This window comes from Podarcis cretensis, assembly GCF_951804945.1.
Source record: "Podarcis cretensis genome assembly, chromosome: 6".
In the NCBI taxonomy this organism is placed as follows: domain Eukaryota; kingdom Metazoa; phylum Chordata; class Lepidosauria; order Squamata; family Lacertidae; genus Podarcis; species Podarcis cretensis.
In genome coordinates this window covers 50399537-50413087 of record NC_137175.1, presented here as the reverse complement: position 1 = coordinate 50413087, position 13551 = coordinate 50399537, and the positions used below count along the sequence as shown (strand labels likewise).

The following is a 13551-nucleotide window of genomic DNA, read 5'->3' as shown; positions in this document are numbered from 1 at the left end:
AGCCCCTGGATGCGGAGGAGCTCTTTCAAGCTGTCTGGAAACGCGCTATCACTTAAATTTTTTTGAGTTACTTTTTCTTTTTTTCAATTTGGTGGAAAGGTTTCTATGCGCAAGATGCAAAGCAATTTCAAACTTTCTTCAAACTAAAATCAGAACTAAGGCCAAACAAGTTAGGTGAACAAAACAAATCAAGAACTTAAAATTCAGGAACTCCAGCTCTTCAAAATCAATGAAGTCCCAGATTTGTACACTGTTCTGAGACTTAAAGATGCTTTCCCTGCTTCTTGCATGCCAGCAACAGCACCATTTCCTCGTAAAGATGAGGAGATAGCAGCCATTGATCCCCATTCACCGTAAACAATGGGACACAGCAACACAACAGACTAGATTCTTCAGATCTGATACAACAGGATGGTCAATATCAATGCGTAGGTCTCCCTGCTTCTTGTCTGAGACCCACAACTATCAGATCGAGGAGGAGGAAGAGCGGCGGCAGTGGCAGCAGCAGCAAAATACCCCCACAGCTGCAAACAAAGGGGTCAAAGGTTTGTTGTCAATTCATTTCCAGGCAGAAAAACCACTTTCCTCAAAAGAAACAATTTATTTAGAATGAAACAAAATTAGCTCGACTGTGAGCGCATGTTTTGAGTGACAGCTAGTTTAAGCTGTGTGAGCCATAAAAAGGTTTTTTTTCCTTTACTTTTGCAGAAATCTTGTGTACACAGCACAAAGCAAAGAGGTCAATTTTCCACTTAAAACACGGGCATTGGCATCACAATAGCAGATACACAACTTTTTTAAGCTGCCATTTTAGTAAAATGCACAAATACTAAACAGATAAGCTTTCTTCCACGAGGCCCATGTAAATTCCACACAAGCCAAAGCTTTTCTTCGCAAAGGTCCATTAGAGCTTGGAATCCCTTGTTGTCTTCGGCAGTTCACCAGCCTTGCTTTCAGGAGGAAAGAAGAGGTTATTCAGTACAAGTGTTTACAACAGAGTTGTCCTCTTCCTACATTAACAGATAATTTATAGAACTACAAGGCTTTTCCTGAATATTCTAGGGAAAGTCTGAAAGCACCAATCACCCTTCACTGGCACAAAACTTTTGAAATGAATTAACATCTATATATAGATGCACAATGAATAGCCCAGGGGTTTTAAAACGTAAAATACAGTTTGAAGTTATTCAACTGAACTGGTAAAAAAGGTAAAAACCCAGGAGGAAAATCAATTCACACAATTTCGCTTTTTCAAAAAGGCAACTCAAACAAGAACATGAAAGTTAACTGTTCTGTTTGTATGTGTATTTTCTCACTTTACTGCATATTACTAGCAGCAAGCCCACTAGTTGCAGGAGGGAGGGGAAGCCAATGATATACATCAAATTCCACCAAATTACATCTGCACAATTCCACCCCCCAGTTTTTCTAAAGTATTGCAGTTTGGTCAAATACAACTGGAAATGTTTACATTCCATGACACATGTGGAGTATCTATTCTTATCTACACAAAATAAATGGAAGCCAGGGTAAATGACTACACATCTTATTTTTACATTGATTTCTTCACTTCTAATTAGTATTCAAATTTTATCAAGTGCCTCCCAAGTATAGTTCCTGAATACACTTTTGTGGTAACCTCTAGCTTTTCCATTTAACCATCTAATTCCAGGTTTTTCCATGCACCTTTTCACTCTAAATCATGGCCAGGCTCCAGCTGCTTGCTTAAGACACCCAAATAAGTTATTTCTTTTGCCTATTATACTCCTAGGGAAGTGATCCACACTGAAGATTGCTTTAAAAATGCTATAATCTTGCCTCCACTTCGATTGCTCCCATTTGGACCGCCCATGTAGGAAGCCATTCTACAGAACACAGAAGTGGATCTCACAATGAGGTAGCCTTAAATTCATGCCATGTTGCCAGCCAACAGCAGTCTTTATGCTGAACTTTCAAGCATGCAGTCACTGGCTAACAGCCAAACCGCTGTTTAAAGTTTCCAATTGAAAAAAAAAAAAAAGTATTAATGGCAATATGCCACTTAAAAGTTTTTTCCCCTAAGCAACAAAAAGTGGCTATTAAATGATGTATCAGAAAAAGATAATTCTCCATTCTAACGCAATACACTGTAATGAATGAAAACAGTTGTGAATATATGCACCAATCAAGTGTGCAGCGCTCATACTGAAGCTCCATAATGCCATATACAGAGAAAATAACTCTGATCTGTTGTGTATAAAAGTGGCATTAAATGCAACATTTGCTAGTGCTGAACTCTTACCCAGATGGCTCAAAAGGATAATTGCTCTGCTATGCACACTCAAAAGTAAATACAGTCCCCCAAACTTGTATTTAGATTTTATGGCGGTTTTAACTAAGTGCTGTGACATTTAATGTTGCTTGTCAATTGTTTTACCCTACAAAGGGCTCCTAAAATGCTAGGTTTCCTTTTCTAGCTAACAAATGAACCAGATTTTTTACTAAATAATAATAATAAAAATCTAAGTAAGGATTAGGAAATTGAAATTGCCCATTTCACATAACCTTAACATACTTCAAGTCATGAAGATCAGCAGCAATGAACATAATTTGTTTCCATTTTCAAAGAGGAAACCCCATGGTGTTGAGTTTTTCTGACACCAGTTATCAGTGGCTTGCTTGTAAGCAAGACTATTCATACAATTTATTGCAAATTCAAGTTCTGTAGGGCTTTTCTCAAAAGAGCACTGCATATTGGAGAATGGGTACTATTGTTCACAAGTATAAAGGTTTTGAAGGGTGGCCTTCCATAAATGACTCAGAAGTCTAACGTAGAGATCAAGCTCTGTTACAAAAACCGTAAGAGAATCCACTCTATATGCCACCATTGCTTGACAAGTGCAATAACATGGATAACTCAGCAATAGTCATGTTATGCACTAACTGGCAACATAGGCCTATCTTTCTGAGACTTCGTCTGGAAGCAGAGAATATATGAAAACAACTCCCTACACAATTCTCATTAATAGTAAGGAAAGTGGCTAGATTTTGCATGCACATTGAAGGGCTCTTCAGCCCACAGTTCAAAGTTTTCTTCCGTTATTACAGGACAGCAGTGTGTGCTGGTGGTTATTTGAAACTTGCAATTACTCATCAATGGGTTTTAGGGTGCTAAAGCTGTTTTTCTGAAAAAGTGAAAGGATTGACTGATTTCAGAAATGAGGCTTCACTCTAAAAAGTGACTTTAACATGCTTCTCAATTTAAGCTTACAATGAGCAACATGTTGCTTTCACCAAGCCACATTTCAAAGAATGTAAATCTTCATACCTGGGCAAAACCATTTTACACCAAGTGGAAAACAGCACTCTTCATTACTCAGAGGCTGGTACAATGCCTTAGAGGGTTAATAAAATGTTTCAATGAAAAGATTAGAAAAATGAAGCCACATGTCTGAACTACTTCCCCCCTACCTATATCAGGATGTTTTTGTGGAGTTTAAAAAACCTCATTTCCCCCCCAAAAAGCAAATTATGTTCTTTGAATAAACTGAACTGCTTCCCCAACACTTGGAAATACAAGACTGCAAAAATGTCAAGATTAAAACAGTGCAATCCAGACTATAAAACCTTGCATAATGCCCATTTTTTACCTGAAAGTAACTACCAGGTAGCATTCACTTCTATTTTCATGGCTATAAAATGATATTGAAATGGTTATGTGGCAGAACTTTTTACAAAAGTTAAGTGCCATCTCAGAAAATTATATTTCCAAGTCACATTTTGGAATTCACTGTCCCTACCACAATTAGCAAAGGGCAATAACAAAAATGCAAGTAATCACAGTTGTCTTAAAAGCACCTGCTTCTTACATACTGAAGCGCAAGATGTTCATGGATTATAGCAATGCTCTTGGTTCTTTATCATGTATCACAACTACACCTGTGTACACATCCTTTATGGGCATGCACTTCTATGAACTTGGCAACAAAACTAATACCCAGTGAAAGAAGCCTAGTGTACCACAAAAGATAAAGTATCATCTGCCTTGGGGACGTCAATCCTGAATCAATTCAAACTCAGATGTTATTTTCAGGTTCTTGATGGAGGGATTATTTTGATTTCAAGGCTACAAGCCCAAGGCCTTCACTTAACCATAGGGCTCACAATGGGCATTTGCTTTAGGCATGTGATTCTGTATGAGCCACAAATGCTTTAAATCTGGCCATTTAGATTTGTAAATGTAGGGAAGTTTTTATGTCTACTTTAAAGTTATGAAATGAAAGAGGACAAGAAGTTAAAGGGTATTTTTTTAAAAAGGGGGAGGGGAGAAAGAAATACGCTTGTTCTGGGATTCATATTTTAGTTGAAGCAGACCTTCCATCCCTGCTACCTGCACATCAGCAAGACAGTCATGGTAGCCTAGCCATACTAAAGAACAGCTAACAAGTCTGCCTTCTAAAGAGTTTATAGAAAACTGAGGGGAGGTAAGATTAACTACATATCTAATTAAAAATTATACTTGGGGAAGTGGCTAAGGCTTATCGCATAGCACCTGGCAGACACTGGAACAGAGGGGAGGGGGGCTGTGTGAAGCAGCAGGAGAGAGCATAGAAAGTATTAGGGCTTTAAGATGCACCACGGACAATGATCATGACCAAATAGTCATCCTCTGATTTAGCCAGGGCCTTGGCTGTAGAATCCAGGAACTGCTGAGAAAAATCACAGGGTGGGAAAGCATGCAAGACCCCGCTGTTTTCTTTGTCTTTATTGCCCCCTACTGGGAGGCTTATCACCCCAGCTGCCTGTTTTTGTTTAAGATAGGACACCAGGTTTCTGAGCGGCCGCTGTGTAGAGGTGGTGTTAGCTTCACCAGCCCCAGATGAGGCACGGTTGTCTGTGGTACCAGGCACAGCCAGAAGAATAGCATATCCATTGGGCCCTGCCACTTTGATACGACGGGTAACTTCATCCAGCTTGGGCTGGTCCAAACGGAGGCGCTGTGTGATCTTTAGCTGGGCCACTTTGCCACCAGTTGCTCCTTCCACCAGGAGACTGCTGGCCACACTCAGATCCCCTTGAAGTAGGTGCATGTTAGACGGAAAGTTGCTGTTCTTCAATAGAAGCATTCCTTGCCAGGCCAGGCACAGTTTGGGGGATGACCCAGACTTTGAGGTTCCATCCTGCTGCTGTTGCTTTTGAGGTGGAGGTTTAAGCCGAGATCCTCCACCACTGCTGCCTTCGGATGCATGCTCATCCTTTTTAGCTGGACTCTTGCATTCTTGGGTGGTAGCAGTGGTAAGTGTGCGATGCTTTCTTTCCCTCTCAGAGCTTTTGCGGTCACGCTTCTCACTCTGGCTTCGCTCCAAGCTACCCCTGCGTGGCTCTCGGATGGGTGAAGGGCGCTCCAGCAACAGCAAACGAGAGGTTGGTCGTTCTGCATCGCTACTATAGCGGTCTCTGCCCAGACTTGGCTCAGGACTACGATCTTGTGGAGAGGCTGCAGCAGGACAGTGACGCTTGCGAGATGAAGATGATCGTTCACTGTCCGGCGAACGGTCCAAATGCCGCCCCCCATCTTCCACTAGCCTTCGCTTCCTGGGTAGATCCCTACTGCTTATGACTAACTCCCTTTCCCCACGAGTTCTTTCTAGAGACCAACCATCTCGTCGGCGTTCCAAACTTTCTAGTGTATCATAAACAGTTGCTCTGCTCCCCCTGTCCCGAACTGGAGGTGGGGGAGGCACCCACTCTGTCTCAGGATAGAGATCTCTGTCACGATCGCCATACACTAGGGGTGGAGTCCTATCCCGAGCACCTCGGAGTGGATCCGATGGGGCTCCACGATGTGCCCCAAAGGCAGATGTCTCTGCTACCAGATCATAGTGAGGAGGGGGTGGAAGTGGCAATGTCTGCAAATAAGGTTGCTGATAACGATGCTCAGTGTCAGCAAAGTCCACCCGGAGACGGCGGTCTGGCCCACCCAAAGGAAAACCACGCATGTGGCTACAAGCAGCTTGTGCAGCATCCAAGCTCTCATACTGGATGTAAGCCCATGAGTCACCTTTACGATAGTCAATGGTGCGAATAGTGCCAAAACGGTCAAACTCCCTGGCAAGAGCAGCCAATGGTACCCAAGGCCCCAGACCACCCACCCAAAGTCGTGTGGTCGGGGTGGCCTTACCATAGCCAATTTTGATAGGGTTACGCAGCAACACTTTACCGGACATAGCAAGTTTAGCCCGGTGGGCCATGTCCAAGTTTTCAAACTTGAGAAATCCATAGGTGCTAGTTTGACCTCGGGATGGCCTCTTGATGTCCACCTCAGTGATTACCCCAAAGCGGTCAAAACCTCGGCGTAGATCTGATTCAGTCACCGATATGTCCAGATTGCCGAGGAATAGGGTACGATTGGCTCTCTGGTCATCTTCGGGGCTAATCTCTTCCTCACTGGCTGTTCCAGTGCCACCAACCCCACGAAATGCAGCTGCCGCCACTCCTGCAACTCGATCCAGACTGTAAGCGGGCCTCACGCGGTCATAGAAGCCCCCATAATCTCGTTCTCTTTCCAACTCCCTAGGCAGAGGTGGCGGTGGCGGAGGAAGGCGGCCCAGGGCAAGCTGCTGCAGCCTGAAGTCTCTGTATCCCAAGCCAGCTCCTCCACCAGCAGGAGAAAGCGCCCTCTGAGTAGCCCCAGTGGAGGGGTGCCTGATGGCTGCAGGTGCCGCACCTGCTACACCCACCGCTGCGGCTCCGTAGGGAGATTCCTTGTCCAAAAGGGCAGGAGAACGGCTGGCGCGACGCCGGCCGCTCCCCCCTCCGCTGCTGCTCCCCACGTAGACAGCCTCGATCTTCAGCGGCCGGTCGTAGAGAACCAGGCGGCCGCGAGCGTGCTTGGCAGCCCGGGCGTCCTCGGGGCGCCGGAAATTGACGAAGGCCACCCGCTCGTCGCCAGCGCCGGTGCCGGGCGGCAGGCGGCTGATTTTGACACTTACGTCCCCGAAGCGCTTGAACTCGTGGAAGAGCCCGTCCTCGATCGCCTCGTCGCTCAGCGCAGAGCCCAGCTCGCTGATCTTCAGCGTCTTGTACTCACTGCTGCTGCCGGAGTCGGAGGGGGGCGCCCGGGAATCGCCGCCGCCGCCGCCGCGGCTGCCCCGCGAGGACGACTCCGCGTTCTTGCTGCTGCTGCTACTGTTGCTGTAGCCGTGGCGGCTGCTGCTTCCGCCACCCCCGGAGCTGCCCACCGTGGCGGAGTCATACTCGCGGCTGCTGGCCCGGCTGGCCTTTTCCAAGTGAAGGCTCCGCCGACTGCTGCCGCCGCCACCTTCGCCCGAGCCGCCGCTCGCCGACTTCCCGCCGCCGTTGCTTGGCTTCTTGCTGCTCCGCTCGCTCCGCGCCGAAGAGGAGTCCTCGCCGCCCCGGGACCGTTTGGCCTTGGCAGGGGAACGCTCCTTGCCCTTCATGGCGGCGAGCGCCAGCAAGAGAGAATCGCGCGCCGAGTATCGCGCCTCACGCACCCGCCGCCATCTTGGAACCCTCCTGCACACGCTAACTCCGCCCACTTCGCATCCATTGGACGACTTAACAGAGGTCCGCCATTCTCATTGCACAGAAAGTCTGTCAGTGTGAGGCGAGGGGAAGGGAAAAATCGGCCCAGAGCCCCGGAAGCGGAAACCCTCTTTCTTAACTAGCGCTCATCATCCTATTAGACGAGGCGCCCGTCACTCCGAAGGTCCGTGAGCTCCGCTGAACGGCGGCAGCAGGAGAGTCACACTATAGGTCGGCTATGGAGAGGCTACGAGTAGGAGCTGGGATTGGGTTGGACAAAAATCCTGTCAGTCGTCTTTATTTCTGCCTCCGTCAGAGCCCGAGTCGCCCAAGCATTCATTGGCCATTTCCTTCGAATCCGGGCTCCTGTCTCTCCCTGTTCCTATTAGCGTGGGACCGGGCGGGGCGGGGAGGTCTCGCGCTGCAACTTTGATTTGATTGGCTATTGGCGATGCCCAACTCGACCGTTTCAACTGGCGGCTGGGATTCAGTAGCCGTCCGCTCATTGGTCTGTCGACGATTGTCGCTAAAGATGAGGCGCGGCCTTGCTCATTTGATTTGGCTGAGGCGCGAAGGCAAGGCGGCGTTGGTGGTTCCGCTGGGAAAAGCTCGGAGCCTGGCGTTTCCTGCACACAGCGTTTCCTCCATCGTCACCGGCCTTCGTCCCTCAGAACTCGCCCTGCCTCTGCTGCAGAAATGCGGAGCACCGCCCAGAGTCCCGCAGTGATAAAACGTCCATAAAAACATCTTTGCCTTGGCTCCCAGAGTAGTATAAAAGACATTAAATAAAGTAAAAACACCGTAACATGAATATACGTTCAGTACTTCGAAATAATAAACGAATAAAAATTGCTTAGGTCCTAAAGCCCACAAGTTCTGCAACTGGGGAGGACTCTTCTGTGCTACCCAGATCCTAAACCTCCACGCAGTCCTAGCAACAGCTGCAGCCCCCCTTTTCTTTTTTTCCGCTAAACATTTTAAATAGGCTGCTTCGTGCAGTAACTGATGCAGGTATTCCAATGGTACAGTTTTCACAAGCCCCGGTGTGCCAGTAGCAGGAGCAGCCCGAGATATTTTGACACCCGAGGTGAACCACAAAATAGCATTCTCCTCCCTGCCAGGGAAGAAGAATGACTGAGTGAAAGTCCACATCAGGAACAAGAGGGGGATAAAGATCTACATCGGGATCTGCTGCTCCTGTGGATCCTGCCGCCCAAGGTGGGCCGGCCCTGGTCAGTAGTGGAGGTTCATTACCCCCACATGCAATTCCTGGGAAGTGGAGGGCTGCTTGCTCTGCAATAAAATGCACCTCCTGAGATGCATAGGCGGAGCAGAGATCACTGAAGACCACATTTGAAGTTGGACAGGAATTTTCCATCCATGCAATATACACAATATTGGCAGGTAATGACCCTGGTTTTCAGGAGCAATTGTACCGTTCAAGCAGAATCCACATAATCTGGTCCTATATATGTATACTTAGAAGTAAGCCCCATTGAGTTTAGTGGAACTTTTCCCCAAGTAACTGTATTAGATGGTACCCAAAGAGGAGTATCAAAATATTTTTCTAGCAGATTTACTAACTTCTCACAGTCAAACCATTTGACATTATTTGTAGCAGGGGAAACCTGATACAAAAACATATACTGTGTATGGATTCATAAATCCGTATAAATACCACCCTACCCTGGAAATGCAACAAATCCTAACACTTCGATGCATCTTTAAGATGCCTGGGGAAGAGTCACGTGATTATTGCCTGCAATAAGTCCCACTGAACACAGTGGGACGTAGATAAGATTGTCTTGTTAGGATGGCCAGATGCAAAGGAGGTCAGGGATTAAGGGTGTAGCTTCTCCCTCTTGTACACAAGTATTAAAGATGCAGGTGTCCTGTAATCTTTTGTATCTGACCGTACATAAAACACTTCTTACATCCTGAATACAGTGGAAGCTGTTAATAGTAATTAGGTAGAGTCAGGGATTTTATATAATTCTTTAAAATAATTCTCCCCTTTCTACTTGGCTTTTTAAAGATTTCATCCAAAAAGTATTCAAACAGAATTCATGTTTATTCAGCTTTAATTTCATGTCCTAGTTCTAATTCAGGCTAGTGGGTTCTCTCTTTAGTAAAGGTTTTAAAGCAGAAAAAGAAGCAAAAACAGGTGAATAAATTATACAGTTTACTGTCTTGAGCCTTTTTTTAATTGATTAAAAAATACATTGTGCATAATGTATTTGTTGTATTAAAACTCGCTGTCTATGAAAGTTCATTTCATCTTAAATGTTTTCTATCTGTGTATACTCAGGAGCAAGCCCCGAAAGTGTTAATAACATCCGGGAGCAAGTCTCATTGAGCTCAGTCTCAATACACAAGCTGCACTGAAATTAGTGGGAGGTGTGGAAGAGGTCTACCATAGTGACAATAATTTCTTACAAGATTTGGTTCATTTCAATGAGATTTGCATAGGAAAATTTCCTGACAGATGGATAGCTTGAGAGTCATGTTCTGCCCAGTGATTATCTCAATCATGATAATCTGTGAAAAGACAAAAGGAACAGTTTACCTAGAAAAAGCCATTTCTGCCAGTATCATAATGCTCTTATATAAATCTATGGTGCTAGCACATGTACAGTTCTGGTTGCTCCATCTCAAAAAACAGCTGGAAAAAATGATAAGGGAGTTAGAGCAATTTTGCTAGGAGGAATGGCCAGTACACTGGGTAGGGGGTTGTTTAGGGGGGGGGGAGGGAGTGGGTAGGAGGGAGATTTAGGAAATTATGTGAAGTGTGGAGATGGTGAACAACATCTCCCGTAATACCAGAACCAGGGATAATCTAATGAAACTGATTAGCAGTAGTTAAGGGCACACTATATGAGGATACAAACCCTTCTAAGATGGCATACAAGTAACAGAGATACTTTAATAAAACCACAGCAATAATTTTGGAATATAATACTTTACCAGGATCCTTTCCACAGGGCATGTGGTAGTAGATAGCCCAGGTTGAGGAGAGGGAGAGTTCAGTTGCACCAGGCTCCGAGATGGTCTTCCTCAAAATACAGAAGGAAGTACTTCACACAATACCAAATTAATTTCTATAATTCATTGTCACAAGATGCGGCGATTACCACCAACTTACATGATTTTAAAAGATTTAAAGCATTCCAATTATTTGTATTTCTTATTATTCTTTCTAATTGCCACTTCTTCACATTTTGTGCTCCAGTTCTCCTATCCAAAAATGCATATGAAATTGTGTACGTGGGGAAATTACATAAACTGCATAAGCAAAATAACATACAAAAAAGAGCATTATATATGGGGAAATTGCTTGCAAAAGGCAAAATTGCATATATACAAAATGTGTATATTAGGAGAAACCTGGACTAAAATGCTGAAGAATTTTCTTTCTTTTTTTAATAATATTTTTTATTGGTTTTCATCAAGAAAAATACATATCACACCACATTACAACTAACAAATTTTCTCATTTTTGGACTTCCTTCAGCCTCTCTGACAATCATCCGAATTAAACTTTTTAATTACACATTTCCTAAATTTGCTATTGCCTTTTAACATACCCTTCCACATCTGTTTTTTCTTTTTTGCAATATTTCTTAGGTTTTTACAGAGCTTCTTTAAATGCCACTAACGTTATTTCATTATCACTTATACATTCCCAATACTCTAATGCTGAAGAATTTTCAGGAGGACTGTAAAAAAATATCAGAAAATACAGTAATTCTGAGATGTGGCAAATTGACTTAGGATCTGAAAAAAACAAAAACAAAGATTGTAATTGACAAATTGATCTGTCCTTACTAAGCAGCTAAGTGCAAGTGATGAATCGGCATCTGGTGTTCAGGAGGGGAGTAAATAAGCTAAAACTTAAGGTGGAGGTATTGTTAATCAGTCATTCTGGTAGCAAGAGCAGGTGCAAAAGAGGGCAGGGCCCTTGCACCTCTAGTAGTTGTGTAAATAATTATAGCAGGTGTAGCTTGCCATGCAAGATCAGAGCTGCTGAAAGTCCCTCTTGTACAGAACTATTCAAGGTACAGAAGCCTTGTCCTGTTTTACATTGGAAGCCCTAAATTCTGGTGATCTAGAAAAGGATATTCCGGTAATCTTACCCTCCATGGGTCTGTACACTCACTGAAAGAGTGGCATACCGCTTGGGAATACAGTGGTACCTCGGGTTACAGACGCTTCAGGTTACAGGCGCTTCAGGTTGCAGACTCCGCTAACCCAGAAATAGTACCTTGGGTTAAGAACTTTGCTTCAGGATGAGAACAGAAATCGTGCAGCAGCAGCAGGAGGTCCCATTAGCTAAAGTGGTGCTTCAGGTTAAGAACAGTTTCAGGTTAAGAACGGACCTCCGGAACGAATTACGTTCTTAACCCAAGGTACCACTGTACTCTTCAACCCAATGCTTTCCCTGCATGCCCAGGTGGAGACAGTTGCCAGGGTACCTTTTATCATTTCAGTAGATTCACAAGTTGCAGCCTCTCAGAAAAGGTGGACCTAGCATCAGCTATCCATGCTATTTTTTACTTCCAGACTAGATTAAGCTTCTGGCCATGTCTGCTCTTGGTATTATATTTACACTTCTTAGTGTGACCCCTTCTTCTGCCCCCTGGCAGATGAATGGGAAGAGGTGGTGGGTGAGGGTGATAGTGATGGGGACATATTGCACCTCCTGTTATGCTCCCTAGCATTGTGTTTGCTATGCATTTTAGTCTCCCTGCCTGCAGATGGAGGAACAGGAGGGACTGCAGGATTGACAGGGACCGTAATGGGAGTGTCTACTACTGGTGTTATGGGAGAGGTCCTGGTCCCTTGTGCCTCCTGAGCCACTATGCCCTCATCAAATGCTTTTGCCTGGGTGGATTTTGTCCATCAATGCTCCTAGCTTGCTGGGATGAAATGGGGGGCAGGGAAACAGGCTGTAGCCTTGAGACAGAGAGGCCTGAAAGGCTGAATTTGGCCCCTAGGCCACAGGTTCCCCAATTCTGTTCTAGCCCCTGCACTGTTTAATAACAGTGTTAAATTGCCTAGTCCAGTATTAAGTGGTATTTGTATTGTAGCCTCATATGTCTGATGTCTGTGGCTGTGATTGGTGAACGGTGACATCTGTTTACCGGTTATACCGATCTGCTCATATGGAGGGGAAACATCCAAGTGAAATACATGAGAAATTTCCATCCAAACGTAGAAATTTCATCCAATGTAGAAATTGGATGTAAATGTCCTTTGGGGGCTAAATGCAAGTATGTTTAGCTTAGCTGTATAGTGAATTGGGCTACAAAGTTTACACTGAAATATTACACTGAATTAGTCCGATATGTATTAATCTTAGACAATAGAGCCAATAACTTCATATTTCAATATAGGTTACTTTCATGTGGATAAAGATTTGCGAATCTGTGTGGGAGACAGGCAGAAGAACATACTCAGTTAGACTGGGTGTCATAGAAACGAATTAATGGTTAGCATGAATCTATTTTCAAATCACATTGACAGAGCCTCCATTAACTTCTATTTTGAGCAGCTTTACTGGGTTTGGAGAAGGATGACATAGCAGAAAAGCATACACAACTAGCTTTGATCTTAATGGGATTTAGACCAGATTGTCATCAGCTGTAAACTGTTTTTCAGCATCACTTCTGAATACAGTATTACTGTATACAGCATTACTGAATACTATGCTGGATCTGTCAAAGTCTCAACCATTTTCCTTGCCCCCATTTCTTTTTTTTTAAGTTTAGCATTCAAATGTACCTAAAGTCTTGAGAGATGCAAAATGACCATTTTATCACTAAAAATGCTTCTAGAGTAAGTTTCTTTACATTCACAAGGAAGGTAATAATGCAACGTTTTATACAATTGCAAATTAGTATTATAAAAAATATTTATCTAAGATATCCTTTGTCAAAATCACATTAAAATATATTTTCAGTCTAGTGTCACGTTGTGTTGTTTTTGTTGTGGTAGGTCTTTCTGAGAGAAGCCGTCCCACAGGTACTG

The 13551-nt window shown here is 44.2% G+C and overlaps 2 protein-coding genes across 2 annotated transcripts in view; both read right to left on the bottom strand.

Moving 5' to 3' along the window:
- Positions 1-581: 581 nt before the first annotated feature.
- Positions 582-8349, bottom strand: RBM15 (RNA binding motif protein 15). Its single transcript, XM_079980274.1, has one exon. It carries the CDS (start codon positions 7437-7439, stop codon positions 4605-4607), a length of 2835 nt encoding a protein of 944 aa, XP_079836400.1. The 5' UTR covers positions 7440-8349; the 3' UTR covers positions 582-4604.
- Positions 8350-13473: 5124 nt separating this feature from the next.
- The window catches only part of KCNC4 (potassium voltage-gated channel subfamily C member 4), a 75024-nt gene continuing 74946 nt past the window's right edge, over positions 13474-13551 (bottom strand). Inside the window, exon 6 of the mRNA XM_079980335.1 lies at positions 13474-13548. The gene's annotated coding sequence lies outside the window, so the exon portion shown is untranslated. The remainder of the gene's footprint in view (positions 13549-13551) is intronic.